This window comes from Varanus komodoensis, unplaced genomic scaffold (genome assembly GCF_004798865.1).
Source record: "Varanus komodoensis strain SLA01 unplaced genomic scaffold, ASM479886v1 scaffold42, whole genome shotgun sequence".
NCBI lineage: Eukaryota > Metazoa > Chordata > Lepidosauria > Squamata > Varanidae > Varanus > Varanus komodoensis.
Window position 1 is genome coordinate 2,773,597 of NW_025335972.1, and position 19,806 is coordinate 2,793,402.

At 44.1% G+C, this 19,806-nt stretch overlaps 1 protein-coding gene across 6 annotated transcripts in view; it reads right to left on the reverse strand.

Moving 5' to 3' along the window:
- The window catches only part of IRAK1 (interleukin 1 receptor associated kinase 1), a 29,719-nt gene that overhangs the window by 5,775 nt on the left and 4,138 nt on the right, over positions 1–19,806 (reverse strand). For 5 of the 6 annotated variants that reach the window (XM_044443494.1, XM_044443493.1, XM_044443492.1 and 2 more), the window contains 10 exons: positions 19,110–19,277; positions 13,570–13,752; positions 9,624–9,730; positions 7,706–7,873; positions 6,645–6,709; positions 6,377–6,491; positions 6,088–6,200; positions 2,383–2,587; positions 1,695–1,763; positions 1,323–1,541 (listed from right to left, as the gene is read on the reverse strand). In XM_044443494.1, the coding sequence (XP_044299429.1) occupies positions 1,323–1,541; positions 1,695–1,763; positions 2,383–2,587; positions 6,088–6,200; positions 6,377–6,491; positions 6,645–6,709; positions 7,706–7,873; positions 9,624–9,730; positions 13,570–13,752; positions 19,110–19,277 (1,412 nt within the window). Of the gene's footprint in view, positions 1–446; positions 1,542–1,694; positions 1,764–2,382; positions 2,588–6,087; positions 6,201–6,376; positions 6,492–6,644; positions 6,710–7,705; positions 7,874–9,623; positions 9,731–13,569; positions 13,753–19,109; positions 19,278–19,806 lie in introns of all 6 variants that reach the window. The other variant, XR_006416019.1, reaches the window with a different exon arrangement.

Below are 19,806 nucleotides of genomic sequence, written 5' to 3' on the forward strand. Positions count from 1 at the left end.
TATACCCATCAGCTCTGTGGAACTGATGGGCAGAAGGAATTACTGCTGCACCTAGAGAGGTGAAGGCCTGGAGGGAAAAACTGGGAAGGAAGACAGAAAAATAACTCCTGCCTCCTCTGGTTTTTCCCAGGGATTCCCCCCACAAACCTTTACATGTCTGGCTGGATGTCCTGGGTCTGATGTTGCTGCCACAGACGGGACCAACTATGGGATCCCTCGGGACACAGGCCCTATGGAATGCAGTCTTTACAGCAGCCTTCCCCAACCTGGTGGCCTTCAGAGGCCTTTGGACTGCAACTCCCAGAATTCCCATCCAGCAGGGCCACTGACTAGGAAGTTTGGGTGCTGCAATCCAAACATCTCTGGAAGACACAAGGTTGGGGAAGGCTGCTGTAAAGACTGCATTTCTAATCATACAGACTAAAATCTAATCACACTGAAAATACCTTGAAAGCCACAGCCATGGCTCAATTCAGCCCTCCAAAAGCCAGGACACAGAGCTCTTCCAGGCTTTTATTTCTGAGAAGCTGAGAAATGGGATTCCACAATGATGACACAGCAAACACAGCAATGATGATTCCACAAAACACAGCTGGACATACTATCCAGCTACAGGACACAGATGGCTTTGATGATGGGTGGCTTACAACCCGGATTCCCCGCCACAAAAATAACAGATGAATAGCAATTATGAGTGACTTATTTGCAAAGACAAAGCCGGCTTTAGGTATATATTAGGGCGCATAATTTTGGTCTGGGTGAGACAGGTGTACTATCAAATTAAAGACCTACAGAACAACAGTGGCTTGGGCAATGTGCACACCGCAAGTCAGAGCAACTTGAGAGAAGCAGGGAAGGAAGCTGTGCCAAATGCAGGTTATTGGCTCAGCTGTTATAGATCTTTATGGATGCTCTGATAACTAAGAAGTTGTAAAAAACTGACATTGCACCGAAGAAGATGCGACTATGTTCCGTTGGTAAGAAGGCATCCCAAAGAGGAAGGGGCAGGCAGCACAAATGAACCACTGGGCAACTGTTAAACATGTGTGCATGTGCGCACACAAACCTTATGCAGACAGACATGATTAGCCCATGTGAGTAGTGTCAATCGTTAACGTGACTGGACAGAAAAAGTATTATGAACAATCTAGAGATAAAACACAGCATTTCAACACCAGTATACATAAAGGACCTTACTCTTCCAATTTCACAGAGGAGGAAAAAGGCACAATTGGTTTGCCCAGGTTCTGATGCAGCAGAATTTCACCTCAGATTTGAAACTTAGAGGAGCTCTCAGGAATCCCACCCTTTACTCCACCTACCTCAGCCATTGAGGGGCGGTGCTTGGCTCGTGGGTGGAGGCACTGGCAAGCCAGCTTGCCCAGGGTTATGCCCAGCTGCTCTGGACAGGGCCTGGCCTGTGGGTCCACGTACTTCTGGTATAGATTAGTGCCAAGTTGAGCTGCCTGAAAGGAACTGGAAATCATCGTGGCAGATTGCAGCTGGGCTCCCTGCTCTTCCTCTTCATTCAGCAGATCCTTCTGAAGGCCAAAATGTGGACAACCCGTCAGAAAAGCAGGAGGTGGGGAATCCACCAAGGGTGGGGTGGCCGGAGGGTTTACGAGTGCCAGAACAAGCTGCACCTTCAGAAGTGAGCAGCACTGGAGTGGAGGAGGGACTGGAGAGGTGCTCACCAAGTATTTGCTGCGTCCACGAGAATCCACCTCCATGGGTTGTCTTCCAGTCAAGAGTTCCAATAGTACCTGTGGGATGGAGAGTGAAGGGGTTTAAAAGAGCTGCAGGGCATAACAAGGGAAGAAAAGGAGAGAAGAGACACAACACAAAGACAGGACACTTGCAACCCCTAGTTGCTCTTTCCTGGTTTCTATGTTCTGTCCCTGAATAAGCCAGCAAGTAGAATGAAGGTGTAACTGATACACAGTGTTACAGTTAGCACATACAAGTGTTTCCTCAAGATAACAAACCCTCCAAGGCTTTGAATCTTTACACAACACTGAATTATCGGAATAGCTTCCAACTCATTAAGTTCTCTCTGGGACAACCTTCTTCCACTGTGGGAAGGCTGCAGGACTCCCAGGAGCTCAGAAGACAAAGAACCTAGATCAAGAAAGAGGCCCAGAGAAAGTGTGTGTAAGAAAGTGCATGTGCATGCATGTAAACAGGGTAACAGAGTAGCGGGCATGTGTGCATGGAAACTCGGTCTAGCTATTTAGGGAATGGGCAAGAAGGAAAAAGGATTTCAAGTACATGTTCGAAAGAACTTCCTGAGCTATGGCTTTTTGAGGACCCTTCCAGTTTCTAGACAACCAGTCCCCATCACAGAGTTTTTGTGGCACTCTCGCCCATTTCCATACTACTCACCACACCAAAGCTGAAAACATCAATAGTAGTAGAAAGTGTCCCAGTCCGGACATATTCAGGGGGTAGGTAGGCCAGCGTGCCCTGCACAGTTTGGGTCCGGCCCAGTGAGCTGCTCATCCCTCCTTGCTTTGGTCGACGGCTGAACCGTGCCAAGCCAAAATCTGCCAACCGGGGATTGAGCACTGCATCCAGGAGGATATTAGAGCTGCAGATAGCACGAAGAGAGGAAGGATTACATCCAGTCCCTAGACATACCCTCTTGCATAATCATCTAAAAAATCAGTCTTGTCAAGGACATCTCTCTGGAAGGAGCTGATTGAACTCTTCATCCTGTTACTGTGCAATATGGACCAGAAAGTCATTCAGATGCTGTAAGCAGAAAGGCGAAATGCTGCATATTTTCTCTTGTTTGGCATCACTTGCTCTTATTTCAATCCATTTATTTTCAAATGGTCTTGATAGTTAAAAGGAGAGGTGGGCAGCAGGCGGATATTACAGGGCACTGAAGTCCTACCCTCTGATCACAGAAGTTTTAATCCAGCAACCCCTGTGCCTCTCGAGACTGTGCCAAGCATTGCCCAAACACCTTCAAGGATACCTTCAAAAGGGATTGGCACTTAGTGAATGAGAAATAAAGGCCAGGGTTTTTTTGCAGAGCTGAACCCTGTGCTCAATACCATATTCTGGGCATTTGTGGGCATTTGTGGAACCAGAGCCCTGACTCTGCATTTGTGGCAATTGTGGATATGCAAGATAAGCTTTTTCAGGGACTTCAGATAACTAGAATTCTTAGGCCAGGCATGTTCCAAAGTACAGCACATGCCAAAGTTTCTTGTGCTTGCTAAGGAGGACAGGAGAAGTTAAGGCACCTAGAAATGCGCAGAGCTTCATGGACACTAAGCCAAAAAAACCTTTTACGCAACAAAATATATGGTACTGAAAAACTATTCATAGCAACACTTTTCTGAACATTAGCACTATGCTAATGACTAAGTCACATGGTTCCAGATGTGACATCACATCCAATAACAAACTTAAAAAAGAAAATCCAGCTTGTTGTGTCTTAAAGCATTTTTTGCAAGCTCAATGGCTTTCAAGAGAACTCTGTGAGCTTCATGGAACTCTTCCTAAGTTGATTCCCCTGCCAAAGAGGCTCTAAACTCCAGCCACAGCAGTTTAATGCACTGCAGTCTGTTTTGGAATTGGTTCCATGTGCTTTGCATCAATAAGGGGCCCGGGCAAATGAAGCAGCTACCTTCCTAAAGCTGGCCCTGTTCCCACCTGGGAACATTATCTATGAACTGCCTTGAGTCCCATGCTGGGTGAGAGGTGGAATATAAAAGTGTGCAATATGAATGAATAAATTTATGCAATGCACTTCTCAGGCCTGTCGGTCCTCACTGTTGGCATAAACCAGGTGCATAAAATAAAGCATGCTCAATGCCTGCACACTGCAGTGGGAGATTGACAGTTGGAGCTAAGTTGTCTTAGTGAGAGGAGCCCCAGGCCTCTCTAGAAAACACATGCTGAAAGCCACTAATTAAAATTACTGTAACAAAACTGTTTTATATCTTTCCTGGCCCACCCCATAAGAACAAAAGAACCCTGTTAAAAGATCAGACCCAGGGCGCACAGAATAGCCCAGCATTTTGCTCACACCGCGGCCAAGCAGCTGGCCACGGGAAACCCACAAGTGGGATGTGAGGGCAACAGCACCCTGCTGCCCATGTTCCTCAGACACTATAGTACACAGGCATATTGCTTCTGATACTGGAGGGTGCATGCAGCCATCAGAATTAGTAGCCACTGATAGCTCTATCCTTCATGAATTTGTCCTGTCCACTTTTAAACTCATCTTTATTAATTAATTAATTAATTAATTAATTAATTAAAACATTTCTATGCCGCCCCATTCGCCGAAGCCTCGGGGTGGCTCACAACATAAAATTAAAATATAATACATACAACAAATTGACAATATAAAATAAGTCGCCCTGGCCACTTGCTTATACTGAATTTCATTTGCCATTTTGCTGCTCATTCTTCCAGTTTGGAGATATCCTTTTGGAACTCTTTGCAATCACTTTTTGTTTTAACCATGTTAAATAATCTGGTGTCATCAGTCAATCTGGCCAGTTAATTGGTCACTCATAATTGCAGAACTTAAAAAGCACTGCCCCCAACTCAGATCCCTGTGGGACCCAGTGCTTACATCCCTCCATTGAGAGAATTTACCATATATTCCCACACTCTGCTTTCGGTTGAATCCTCTTTAGAAAAGCTTCTCCTTTTATATGTTTGGTAATTTTATCTTTAGTAGTGCTTTATTATTTATGCTCTATTTCTTTTCTCTTTAATTCTTGGATAGAATGGTGGAAAGTGGACTGCTTTTGGAAATGGAAATGTAGATTTTAATGGCTAAAGTGTGCCTAGCAAATTTCCTTGCCCTATCTTCATTTTTAAGATACCAGATTACAAACAAATCCAATATAATGCCAAGCCTGAGAATTAAGCCAAATGTATCATTTTGTCTAACCATCACTACTTAACGACTTTCCTGCTTCTCCTATTTGTACTCCCTTAGTTGTGGCAAGATCCCTTCCAATTCCATAGCACTAGCAATCTATTTAATGGGTTAGCAAAAAGTGGATCCTTAAATGTTTTGGAATTCAGCTTCCAATATTCCTAACACAATGATCATACTGGCACAGAATTCTAGCAGCTGAATTAAAAAATGCCTAGAAATTCAGTTTCTGTGCAACCCTATTACAGGCAGACCTAGAACATGTCTGTACACAGAGATTTTAGGAAACAAACACAAGGGAGTTTCCATTTGTTTTCTTTTGTGTGTGAATGTGTTTTTAATATTTAGGCCAAACTTCCCCAGTCTGGTACCCTCCAAATGTGCTGTATTACAACTCCCAGCATGGCCAATGTTCATGCTGGCTATAAATTACGGGAGTTACAGATAAGGCATTTGGAGGCCTCCAGGGAGGGGAAGACTTTTCTTTTTTTGGAGACTATCATTTACGATTAGGACTCTAGACTCCTATAGCAAGGCAGGCCTTTAGCAATAGTGTTACTTCAGTGGAAACATTTTCTCTCACTCTTTTTCCTCTGAAGCAACTGGTATATCCACTTGTATGGACCTGCTGAGCATGTGTGCATGGGTGAACTCTGGGCTGAAAACAGTTAAATTAGAATTTGAATTCAGAAACTTGCATCAGTTAGGCAGACTGAGCAAGTCTGAAGAATTTATTTTAGTCTGCAGAGTAATTTGATTTCTTTTACTCTTCAGGCTTTGCTAATCATGGTGAGTGGTATGGAGTTAGGCCGAGCACTTGGAAGTCTGCCCCTCATCCTGTGGGAAGTCTTGTGCAGACTGTGCTGACTTCTGCAATTTCAGCAGGAGTTGTCCACATATGTCCAAGGATATTGTCACAGCTTGTAAAGAATAGAATAAGTATGTTCTATATGTATCTGATTTTCTTTTCAAGAAGCCAGATTCTGCACTTGGCCTAGTCTTCATGAAATTGCAGTGTGCAAATACAAAGCCCATTGCCTTCCCTGCTTCCTTGCAGTAATCCCCTCCTCTCCCAATTGGAGCAGGGATGTGCAAAAAACAATCAATCTACCCAGCTATGTCAAAATCACATCTCTTTATCATCACATTCCTACTGGGAAATGCATCCTTTTCCCTCTCACCTCTTGACATCCCCATGGATGAGACTGGGAGAGTCACTGTGCAGGAACTGAATGGCTCTGGCGGTGCCCACTGCTATGTGGAGCCGCTGGGCCCAGGAAAGGCAGGGACCAACCTGAGGAACAAAACAAGCAAGTCAGAGCACAGGGTGGTGGAGATCTTATTTCTCCAAAAAAACAAAAACAAAAAACAAACCAAAACCAAACCAAAAAAACCCACAAAAAACAAAGAAAAAAAACTCCCCACCTCATTAGAAAGACAGAAAGACAGACAGACAGTCCAATTGCTTACCTGTTTATGTAAATGATCTTCCAAGGAGCCTTTGGGCAAGAAGACATAAACAAGGCAGAAGTATCCCTGTTCAGCACAGTAACCGGCGAACTCAACAATATTGGGATGGCGGAAACTAGGATACAGGAGGGGCCGTGTTACAGAGCAGCTGCTCCAATGCCACCCACTGCACTTTTTCACTGGGACATAACCCCTCCCACATACTCACAACCCTGGGATTCCCAGCTCTGCCCCAACAACCTGCTGATATGTGGTCCTCAGTTCTCACCGGGAAAGTTTCTCCACCTCTGTGACAAAGCTGTTCTTTACTGTAGTCCAGTCCAATTCTGCTTCCTGTTGGGCCACAATGTGGCGGGGGGGGGGGGTGAAGAGAAGCATGTGTAACTCTACATGTGTAACTCTACATCAAGAACACACCTCTCCTCAGGAACACTGAGCTGAGTTGAAGGGCAATGCATTCGGGGTCCAGTGAAAAAATAGAAGTTAATCAGCACTCTGCATCCCCAATATTCAATCACAAAATACATGTAGAAGACAGGGTGCTTAATCATATTAAGGGTCCCACTAGCTTAGGGGTGGTCATATGTGACCCACTAGTTGCTGTTGAACTACAACTCCCTTCAAAACACTGGCCAAGCTGGCTGGGGCTGACAGGGCAGGAGTCCAACAACATCTGGCAGGGCACACATTCACCAGGAGCTGTCAACCCCAATAGGCCCATTGTTGTTGTTGTTGTTAGTCGCAAAGTCATGTCCGACCCATCACAACCCCATGGATAACATTCCTCCAGGCCTTCCTGTCCTCCACCATCCCCCGGAGTCCACTCAAGCTCACAGAAACTGCTTCAGTGACTCCATCTAGCCACCTCATCCTCTGCCGTCCCCTTCTTCTTTTGCCATCAATTGTTCCCAGTATTAGACTCTTCTCCAGGGAGTCCTTCCTTCTCATTAGGTGGCCAAAGTACTTGAGTTTCATCTTCAGTATCTGGCCTTCTAAAGAGCAGTCAGGGTTGATCTCCTCCAGGACTGACCGGTTTGATAGCCTTGCGGTCCAAGGGACTCTCAGGAGTCTCCTCCAGCACCACAATTCAAAGCACTCAATCCTTTGGCGCTCAGCCTTCCTTATGGTCCAGCTTTCACATAGCATTCTAGAAACCCAAGCAGAGATCTTGCCTGGCTCCACTGCTAGGAAGTGAGCCTGGTCCCTTGTAGCACAGGGGCTGCTATGAAGCAAGGGACCCATCCTTCTCTGGATCAGTTGGAAAGGAGTCACAAAGTGAAATGGGGAGACTCAGGAGCTCTCCACCTCATGGTGCCCACTAGGAAATACCTCCTTCAGCCGTTTGACAGCATAGACAGTGTTGCGTAGTCGGGCCTGGTAGACACAGCCAAAGCCTCCTTCCCCTATTTGCAAGTGCTCTGAGAAGTTATCTGTGGCCTGGCGCAGCTCTTCCAGTCGCCACATAAAGGGACAGGTTGAGGACAAATGGTCGAGACCCTGGGCAGAGAGAGAGAAGGCACATAGTTCAAAAGGGCACAATCCCACTTTGGCGCAGACTCCTCAGCTCCCATTAATCCCATGACAGGAACATTTTAGGTTGTAGCTCCTTGTACTGCTGACCCCAAACCAAAACAAACAAAACTAAAACACTAAAAACTGGGATAGATTTTCAGTAATTATTTTCACCATCAAGAAAGAGGACTGCTGAAGAGCTGGTGGAACCAAGTTCCACTGGCAGGGAGTGGCCTCAGGGAAGGAATAATCCTGGTTTCCTCGGGTTTATTTCTAATTGAACAAAGAAAGCAAGTAGCAAGAGACAAGGTTAGAGACGTTTAAAAATTAAACAGAAGCTCTGAGCAAAGAAGGAAAATACAGCAAATACAACAGAAGGCGGCCATGATACTTAAAAAGAAAAAATAATAGGTGAGCAGCAGATTAAACTAATCTTTCCATGCAGCAGATGAGGAAAGAAATCTTTCTACAAAGAAAATCGTCTTGTACATACATTTGTTTAGTGACCTTTTCAGTGCCCTGCATGGGAGGTAGCGTGATTCTCATACTGCAAATTGGGCTTGGGATGGCAGCCTGGGTCACATGATCATGGGAAGAAAAGAAGTCATGATGACTTCTTTTCCACATCCCACATGATTTGTTTCATTTCCCTTGGGGCACACAGATTGTCGTGTTGTCTAAAGCTGGCCTGGCAGGGGTGGCTTTGAACTGTGCACCAGTTTCTGGGATGGTGTGGAGGCCAGCCTGGCTGAACACCTCACTGGGTTCAGACAATATGGAAGCAGTGTGCCATGAGGGCAATTAGGCAAAGTATGTGGAGCACAGTTGCCATGCAGAGGGGCAGGAAAAGAAGCTGCCATGTCTTCTTTTTTCCTCTATGCAAACCTGCTTGGTTAGCAAGAGGTTGAATCTTAACCTAGATCATTCTGAGGCACTCACACTTTTCGCCACTGCTTCAGTGGGAAAGGATTGGACTTTGGAAAGCCTGATAATTCAGAAATGGCAGGCCTGGCCTGTTGAGAGATACAGGAGGAATGAGGAATGAAAAAAGAGTGATAGATTAAGGTTCCTAGCTTGAGAAGGTGCATAAATAGTGGTGATATCAGGAAAATATGGGGTGAAGAGTTAGTGGAAGGAAAAGAATGGATGGTGGGGCAAGGGGAGTTTACTTCAGATGGTGCGAAAACATTCCAGGGTAAACAGGCACAGATATTGGAAGGAGGGAACAAGAATGGCTAGTTCAAAGAGTCCGTAAATTCCAATACGACTGGAAAAAGGATCAAGGGGAAGGAAGATAAGAAGCAACAGGAAGAGGCCCAGAGCAGAGCCATCAGCAATCTCAACCAAGGAGAAAGAGGAAGAACCAGCACCAAAAAGAAGGCAAGTGGAATGGAAAGCTGTAGGAGAAGATGACTGACATAAGGCCAAGCAGTCATGGTGCCTGGCACAGGTGATTCAGCACCAGCACCTTTGAGGCCCATTACCTTTTTCATATAACTGGGCAAAATGTAGTTTCATATCCCATGAGGACTAGAAAGAGTGTAAAACTCACATCATTTAAACATGAGGTTCCTAGAAAGGACCAGACATCCAATCTACATGTCACTGCCCAGCTAGCACTTTCCTTCCCACTGCAACAGCTATTTCTAGTATTTCCTATGTCCTTCATCATCCCAATTCCCCATCTTTATTAAAAGACTGGATATTGTGTCAGCCAGGAGCATTAGATAGATACCTGTTCATCAAGGGGGAGGGGAAGCAATGGTGGATTGCTCTGGCCAATGCCGCTGTGGTGGCGGCTGGGAGTGGGGTCTGGCAAAGATAGCGGACGACTGGAGTGCTCTGTTTTGCAGGGAAAAGAAGTGAGAATGCAGTTACTGTAGAGAAACAAACTGGGCCTTTCTGTTTCTAGTCCCCTCAATACTGTGTGCATTCAGAACTGTGAAAAAGAAAGCAAGCGACATATTTGATTTTGAAAATCCATGAATGTTACAAGACTAGGAGAAGCACCACACCAATGCAGTTATATTAATAGGAGATTCAGCAATTCAAGAAACTTATGGTCATTTGATCTCAGCAGCAGAGCTGCAAGCCCCAACAGACATCCCTACACTCTTGGCAGGAAGCCCTAGCTTAGACGGAAGCAATGGGCGACTGAGTGGGCGCAGAATATCCTGAGAAACTTTTAATTTTAAAGGAGAAACCAAGTTTAAGGCTGCTAAGTTAGACCTGAAAGTATGTGAGCAATGCCTGAAGAAATGTCAAAAGCCCCTGCTGCATGTGTGTGTGTGTGTATGTTTGCATGCATATGTGGATTTTCCAGAGGCTTTAGCACCTGCCCTGTAGGCTTCTTTGTTGCTTCCCAGAACGAACAGGCTGAAGTCCTGGAGTGTGGGAAGGGCAAATGTGCACAGCTTATACAAAATGCAAAGCTCAGCTTTTCTTGGCACAGACTTTGGGTTGCCTTGGCATAGCATTAGAATGTTCTTCAGCACAGAGCACACACAGCTCTTGTCGCCATGTATTCACAGTGCCATGTGGTGCATCCAAAGTCTACAGAGCACATTTCAAAGAGGGCCCTGAAAACCTTACAGTGCAGACAAAGTAAGTTTACTGCAGCTATTACTGGTCACTCTCAAGGATCAACCAAGTGTGAATACCATCCGCCCAACATCAACAGTAGCCCTGCACCAACTTCACACAAAGCTCGCAAAGAAAATGGTCCACATTTTCCAACTTCAAGCAAGGCCAGCTGGAAACATTTGGGAGTTTGCACCTTGAAATAAACCCAAATGCCACAGTACCACCCTCCCCTGAACAAGAAGCCTTGCCTAGATCCTCTTCATTTCAGCAGGTAATGGGAATACACAGGAATGATTTGTGGTGGATTATGCCATGAGCCAGATCAGTTTCTCATTCTGTTGCCCTTAGCACTGCCCAAATTCTGCCTCTCTTCATATGTGGTGAGGGCCCCCTCAGCTGCTCAACTAGAAAATTCCCTGCCCGAAAGACAAACCAGGAATCACGTGCCCCTGCAAGATTCCTCCCCTGTCCCAACAAAGTTACACTTCAGGAAAGCCTCCCTCTGTCTTTTCCTCCCTGGGGTAAAAAGGAAGGTGAAAGAGGGATCTTCAGCAGAATCATGTCTGGTAGGAAATTGGCTCCATCTCTCCTCTACCCACACCAATAGTGTCCCCTCAAGTTTCCAATCACTCAAATATGCTTTTCCTTAAAAAGAAATAAGTCCTGGAAAAAAGTTGCATAACTGCCCTATCATGTTTTTTAGGATTTACCTATTATCATAGCAAAACAAATCACGGAAGGAAATTCACAAGAACTATCAAATAAAAGTCATCATAAAGCAATTTGAAGAGACCTGTATTATCTAATCAAACATAATTAAAAGCAACAACACAGTCATTAAAAACTGCATACAGTTGGGCCAAGATCATAAAACCTCATATAAAAAGCTTTGGCAGCAACAGATGAAGACTAAAACCAGGCATAAAAGAAACGTCATACTAAACCATGGCCAGTGATGTGATGAATCATACCTTGCTATGTGTGAGATGAACAGGGTGGATGCATTGTATTTTGCAGACATAATCAATTCACTTTGTGCCATGAGCTAGCTTGGAGTGAAAAATGTGCTTTTGAAAGTGGGGCAAATGAGCAGGCCTCAGCAGGGCTGGTTAATCCTTAGAAGCAAAGGGTCTTGATTTAGGAGATGGCCCTACATGATTTCTCCTGATGCCACTCTGGCTGCGTTTAGAGAAAGCTCTGTTAGAGTTATGTGCAGAATCCAGATAACTCTATTGAGTTATCTGGATTCTGTTAGATTCTGTTATTCTGGATTCTCTTAGAATTATGTGCAGTAGCTATGATCAGACCTGGAGCTCCTGTTTCAGGCGTTTGCTTAATATAAGGTACCTGAGTAGCACTGATAATAAAAGGTTTAAAATGAGTGTGATTAGGCAAATTCTGCTAGCCTTGCCTGTTAGATAGGTTAACCTAATATCTGAATGATGACTGCTTTGTTGGTTCAGAGGAACAGACTTTTAATAAAAAATATACTAGCTACTATTTTTCTTATGCTTCTAAGCACCCAAACTGCACTGTATATAGTAACATATCTTGCTTTTTTTATCATCGCAGAGTTTCCTTTCCTCTAATTGAGCTGTCTAACTTGAGAAGTGTTTCAGGGGCCACAACCCAAAAAGGAATTCTTGATGCCCAGAGCACTCAGTTGGGATTTGTAAATCCATTGTTGTGTGGGGCCTATCTGCAGAGTCCCTGCTTTTATCTTGGTCAGGTGAGTCACAGACACACCTGCTCAGGTATGACAGACAGGTTAGCTGGATGGTGCAGCAATGTTTTAGCTGTCTTCATGCCAACCCATATGTGCAACAAGCAAACAGTGGTTTTGATCAGCTTTTGTTTTGCATGCATTCAGTTTCATAACTTGCATCTCCATAGAATGGTAGCCTCTTGATGCACAGTGATTATAAAGAAATCTTTGCTCAGTATTTAAGATTTTATTAAGTTAAAAGTAAAAATTGCTAGTACAGGAAGTACCGTGCTGTTACAAAAACTGATCCATGCAGCTCCATTTCAGAAATTTCACACATCCTAGTCAGCCCACCTCAAGAGGGATATCCTAGTGGTGAGAAAAATACTGAAATGATCATGGGAGTAAAAAAAAAAAAACCTTAAGGAGAAAAAGCAAAAGACTGAAACACTCTTTAGCTATGGGTGCAGGGGAAGAAATGTCTACAACTATGAACAGGGTGGAAAGAGGAAACAGCTTCTAGCATTATAATACTAGAGGCTCTGAGCAATCCATTGAAATGAACAGGCAACAGAGTTGACAGAAACAGTCCCCCACACACTCTGGAACACACACAATGCATAGCTAACTCTCATAATTAATTGCCATTAGTTAAGATATCTTTATAAAAGGAGACTGGACATATTAATGGAGGATAGGCCTCTTCTATGGTGCCAGTCAAAGCCTGCATTTCCAAGGCACAGTTGCAGAATTAAAGAATACGCACAATCTTGCTGAGGAGTTTTGTGAAACAGGCAAGATTTCCAGTAGAACAACAAAGTGCCCCATGTGCATCCACTGCCAGAAGGCCCATGATGGAGAGGAGAGGAGAGGCAACAGAGCAGGGATGTCAAACTTCTTTCGGCCCAAAGGCCAAATTCAGCATCACAGAACCTCTTTGGAACTGCAGTCCAGTGGTAGGCAGAGCCAAAATACCTCCCTGTGCCCCCACACCCCAACAATGCCAGTAAACTTCAGATTAAAGCTAATACTGCCAGTATCAGGACAGGCATTTTAGTAATTTAGAATGAGAAAAACCCATGCAAAAGCCACGCAGTTCAACAACCGAGGGTTGGAGGGAAAGGAGTGGGCCAAAGGAAAGGGGTGGAGCCAGAAGGTAATCCTGAAGGGCTGCCCTGAGTCCCCAGTTGGCCCTGGTCTGGCCTGCGTCCCAAAGTTCAACAACCCCTGCTCCTTGCCACTCTAGAAGGCAGAACACACCTATCACTTCAAACCCATCAGGAAGGAGGTCAGCAGGAATCTTCAGCCAAGGGGAAACACAGGTTGCCATGTATGCCATAAAGAGCCCCCTCCACTGCACATTTCACTAATTACGGCAATCAGACAAGTTTACCTGGTACAGATGAGAAGGTTCCCTTGAGAGGCTCCCACATTGTTGTCTTGATCCTGCTGCCGCCACCACCACCACCACCACCACCAGGATCAGGGGCAGGCGGGGCAGGCAAGGGCTTAGGGGAAACAGACGGGAGATGAGCGGACAACACCCTGGGCTTTGAACATTGCAATGGTGGATGCCCTGCAAAACGAGGAATGGAGAGAAAGTCTATTAGCCTCCAAATGCAGCGTGAACTCAAGCTGTGGCTCCATGGTCACCCTCTGATTGCACCACCTTGGGTGTTCTGTCTGCTGGGTTGCATGTGGCCCTCCAGGTTTTTTGGCCTGCAGCTCCCATGATTCTTAAGCACTGACAAGCATACCAGCTTGGGTTGATGAGAGCTGCAGGTCAAAATAGCTGTCTGGCATTGCTCAGCCTGCCCTAGTGGCATTGTGGAAAGGGAAAAAGCATTGTGGAAACATGCAGGAGTGATACCAGCTGTGAGTGATCTGGGCTGCCATCAAAGGTCCAGGAGGAAATGCTGGTCTCCTACACCTGTTTCACCTACAGGCAATTGAAGGCTCAAGCCTAGTCATCTCCGCTTGAAGGCAGGGCTGGCAAAGACCTGTGCCTATGGCCGTGGGGAACTACCAGCCATCCAGACAGAGAATACCAGGTTAGGCAGACCAGCAGTGACTCAACTTTTGCTATTCAATAAGCATAGGAACCACCCACCTTTTCAGGGCTAGAACCTGCCACCTGTCACCCTGGTTGAATCACAGTCTAGGATTTTACTGTTTAGGAGCAAAAGAAGTTATGCACAAAGAAGTTAATTATTTCCTTTTCTTCACTGAACTGTTCACCCTGTGGTCTTCAGCTTGGCACCGAAACCTAAGAATGCTGCCTGCAGGTATTTATAGTGGCAGAGCAACCACGAATTGCAGCACTGAATATGCTGGGAAATGGCCCAATGCCTGTACTTAGCAAAAGAAAAGAAAGAAGAAGTCTGGCAAAGAGACAGACAGTTTTGCATCTGGTCTGGAAGATGAACAACGCTTCATTCAGGGCACACACAGGTCTGCAGGTCCCTGTGGCTGAACACCTGCTCTGAACACTGAAGTTTGCAGATTCAGTTTCCAGCCTCTTTGGGCAGGGCCAGAGAGATACCTGCCTGACACCCTGAAGCACAGCTGCCAGTCAGTGTCAACAACACTGGGCTAGATGGGCCAAGGAGCTGGCTCAGCTTCTTGTGCCTCATGTGACCATCCTGGGCTCTGACTTTTGGGCCCACATATATTCTGAGAGACAGGGAATATGCACTTGTCAGCATTTAAGAGTTCATATGCACCTAGATTGGTTGCATGTTTTCTTTAAAAAACAGAAGTAACTTCCCACCATTGTCAAAGGGGTGGACAGCTGGTATGACAGAATCTTGCAGGATTTGCAAGATGTGGGTTTAAGTTCCCTTGCAGCCATGAAGCTTGCTGGATGCTTTCAGCCAGTCATGGAGTTTCACAGGGTTGTGGTGAGGATAAAAATGGAGAGGACGACTATGGAAACTGCCTTTTGGCTTTGCAAATGGAAGAAAGGTAGGGATATGAATGGAATAATAACATATATAAAATGAGTTGTCAAAAAAGCAAACACTGGAGAGTTGAGAAGTGTGAGCCTTCTGCACCCACCTCCACAAGCAAAAGGCTAAGAGGTGATGTCATCACAACAGGAAAGCATTTCAATTAAACAAAGAACGTCTTGACAAACTGGATAATTCTATTAAGGAGGTATCAACCCAATTGGCGGATGTTCGACTTAAAACTGAACAGAATACACAAAAAATACAACAAGTGCATGAAAAATTTGAAACAGTAGATAAAGAAACACAATTAATAAAGCAAACAAACAAGTTACTATGGGATTTGCTTGTTATACTAGAGATGGAGAAGGTATCTAAATATTTGAGAGAGACTATGTTTAGGTGGCTAATGACAGAAGGAATATTTTTTACCTGGAACGTTACAAGATACAAATTGGACTTGATTTTTAAGGCACAAGAGTTTTATGAAAAATTTAGAAGTATGCTTGAAGAGGAAGCACCGGGTGCCTCAAAAGAAGGAGGGATAGGTGTCGAACCAACAACATATCATTCCGAGGAAGGAGAAATAGTGAATACTGACTTACAACAAGAAGTACAGACACTGGAAGTGGATACTGATTTACAACAAGCAGTACAAATACTGAAAACAAAGGAAGAGAGAAGAGGTAGGGGTGTAAAGAAGAGATAGGAGAATTTTCTATTTTAAAGGAAATGATTTGCAAATGGGTTGGCATGCTTACATGTGGTATGAGAAGGCTAAGTCACATGGTTCTTTTTTAAGTCACTATATTAGAAAATCATTAATGTCGGTGTGGGAAAAGTTAAAGATAAAATTGTATAATAAATTACTATGATGGTTTTCACCCATGGAAGCTTTTGAGTATCCAAATGCATTGAATTTTGAAGGGATTATAAGATATGATGACATTTTGGATAAAGATGGAGGACTGAAATTGAATTAAGAAATACAAGAACAGGGAGCTGGTATCTCTTGGTGGCATAAGGTGCAGATAAAATCAAGATATGCTAAAGACTGTAAAGCGTGGGGTTTTTATAAGGACTTAACAGCGTTTGACCAAGTGATGCTTTTAAATTAGATGAGAACATGATTAAAAGATTATATGACTTCTTATTTGATAGGAAAATGGAAGATGAACAGGTTAAGGAAACTATGACATCATGGGCACAAAATCTTAGATATAATATTGAACTAGAAAAGTGGCAAAAGCTGTGGGAGAGAAATATCAAGGTAACATTAGCAACTTTGTATAAAGAAAACTTGTATAAAATGTTATAAATGGTATCTGTCGCCAAATAGATTAGCCAAGATGTTTCCAAATATGTCAAATGGATGTTGGATATGTAAACATAAATTGGGTATTTTTTATTATATATGGTAGAGGAAGTGTTACAAAAATCCTTAGCTTTTAAACCTGAAGTTATTTTTTTATTAGGCATTATACCGGAGGACATTAGTAAATAAGAAATGTATTTGATTTTATATGTAATCACTGTGGTGAGGATTGCATTCGCTCAATACTGGAAAACTGAAGAACTACCCACCGATGAACTGATTAAAAGATCCTAGACTGTGCAGAAATGGATAGATTGAATTTATCATTGAAGGAGAAGGAAAATACTGACTTCTATCAAACTTGGGAATCTTTTTATTTTTGGCTAGAGAAACGGGACTTTGCATAGATTTAATATGTTTTTAAGTTATCATAGATGGAAAAAGAAGGGTGTGGGGGCTGACCCAGCGGGCTCGATGTTTTTGATTATGGATGTTGTTTGTAATTTTTTGGTTTTTTAGGAGTATATTTTCTCAAATAAAGCTTATTTAAAAAAAGAAAAGAAAAAGGTTCTTGCTCCTCTTATTTACTGGCCGCAGATCTTTGTTCAGTTTTGCCTTCCTGAACAGAGAAGCAAGCGAAAGCCCCCTCCATTTCCCCCTCCCCATGAGGCATTAAAGGCAGTTTTTCCTGACATAGATTAATTCAAAGGGGTTTGTTTACACTTCCATTTTGATTTAATCTTATTGGGCTTACTTTATGAGGGAGCAGTCTTGTATTTTGTCTATTATTTTTATGTGGTGGGCCTTGCATCTTTGTTTGTCTCTTATCCACTTTTATTAAACAAAGCAGGTAAGTCTTCTCCACATTTCCTTCATGAGGGGCCATCAACGCAGAAGTTGAAAGAACAGCGATAGCCTCTGTTTTGCTGTTTGGCTGCTCATGATGCCACATCCAGAGACCGCATTCCCACAGGCCAAGGATGGGGCTGCAAGCAGCCACTAGGCCACACTCAGCCTCCCTGTACCGTTTGTGTGCCCCCCAGCACCCACCAGGGAAGTCATGGCACAATTGGGCTCCTGACAGTCCGAACTGTGGTCAGTTGAACTGCTGAGAGTGTGGTTCTGCTTGGGAACAGGGCATGCCCTCCCCACATGATTTGTTTCTCAGCAGAGAAATGCCGCACAGGGTGGCTTCCTTCATGTCCTGTTTCTCTGCTGGAAGCCTGAATCCACTGAGAAACAATGCTTCCTCAATGCCTTACTTCCCAGCAGAACCACAGAGATGCTGACAGTTTCCATCCACTGTAAGGGACAGGTGGGTTTCCAATAGGGTTTTGGGGGACAATATTGTCCCACAAGTCCCAGATGCTGCCCTCTCTGGTATCAGCAACCAGAGGTACAGTGCAATTACCCATAGTCAGTCCGTGGTACAGTACAATTACCCACAGTCTAGCAGCCACAACTGCTTTTGCCAGAAGTGGGAGAAGTGAGGGAACCCTACAAGATGCTTTGGGTCCAAGCATCAGCTCTGTCAATTGAAGAAGGAGATATGAAACAAAACAGCACTGGACTGAAACTCTAAATTCAATCCCAGTCCAGTTAGAGACACTGAGATACTTGCCCATCCTGGGAGAGCCTTCACTAGCTTCAGGAAGGGAACATTGGCCTGTCTCAGCAATAGATGCTGCAGGACAGATAAAATAAGGACAGCAATCCTTAGAGGGCTGCATGATTATTAACTTCTGATCAATGAGAATACAGGATAGGGCTTTCTCCTGTGGTGGCAACCACTGTATGGAATGCCCTCCTGCCTAGAGAGATCTTCAGCAGTTTTCATGCATTCCTTTCATCAGTACACCAAAACTATTGCCTCTTACAAGCAGTCTCAACTACTGGCTAATGCAATTTCCTTTTTTTCAATGGCACTGTTCAGATTTCATGCTAAAATTTCCAAATTTTACATGTTTGACTCTTGTTTTCTTCATTTTGCATGTTTTACTTGCTATACTTTTTCCTTGCTTATAATTTTCCATTTGTATGTAAAATGATATAATCTATTTTTTCACCAAAAGTCTTAAAACAGAGATCAGCAAAGTCATAAAACATGTGCATCGTGTACCAAATTAAGAAAGCAGCAGAAAATACATACAATCTAAAGCAACTGCTTAGGCAAGTGTTTGATCTTAGGAAGGGGGTTTTCACTACACCGCTAAAAGTTGATTAACACGATGATTAACAAAAACAGCTATCAGAATAGAAGAGTTTCTGAAATTCAAGAGGCCATAAATATGCAGAGATAAGGTTTCTGGGACTGAGGGAACAGGCATGGGAGCTTGAAAGGATGAGGAGAGATGGAAAGAAGCAGGGGCATCCTATCCCATTAATGAAAGCTTTCTTTGTGGAAGACAAGCTGGGGAAAATGTTGCTTAACCATCCCCTATCATATTAATTCCTCCACAGCAGCTTTCTCCAACCTAGCACCTTCCAGGTGGATTGGAATGCAAAGCCCATCATCCCTGCACCAACATGGCTGGAGATGATGAAAACTGGGTCTAACACAGCTGGAGAGTACCAGGTTGAAGAAAGCTGCTCCAGAGTTACCAATCAACATCCATATGAGATACAGGATGGCGACACAGCATATACTTATGTAAGTATATGAAGGCTCACATGATATGATGACATCCCGCGCCCGGTAAAGCTGCAAGTCATCAAGAATCTGAAGTAAGTCACTGACGCGAGCATTGCGATTCATCCAGGCCCACATAAGGTTGTGTGTCCGCCCATCCATCTTCTCATACAGACGCAGCTCCACCTGATCTCGGACAATTCTGGAGGCTAGAAAGCAAGGGAGAAAGGCCAGTTACATTAAAGAAGTCATTGCTAACAGGAGCTGTGACATGGGTTGGGTTCAGTTTCTTTGCTGCTTATGAAATCCTCTGCTATATTATACTTACCTTCATCTTCAATTTCAACTAAGCACAGCAAAAGCCATCAAGAGTTTGCATCTGCTTCCCTTCCCACTTCTAAATAACTTCTCAGATACATAATGATAGCACACTGAAGTCAAGATTCTGGTCTTAGATCCAGCCTAAGGATAGGCAATTAATGGCCCAGGAGCCTCCATGATCTGGACACACAGCACATTTCTTCTGCTTTCCAACCCCAGCCTTGGCTCCCGTATGAATCTTTAATACTAACACATAAAGAAGATAATTAAGAAAGAGCCATTTCCCTTGGTAAGCAACATTGGAAGCTGTTTTAGACCCAGTCAGACTTTTGGAGCCTCTCCTGGTTCACAGTGGTCCCACAGGGTAGCAGACTAAGGCCATCTTCTCCACCAACTGCTCCCTAACTGTTTAAAAGA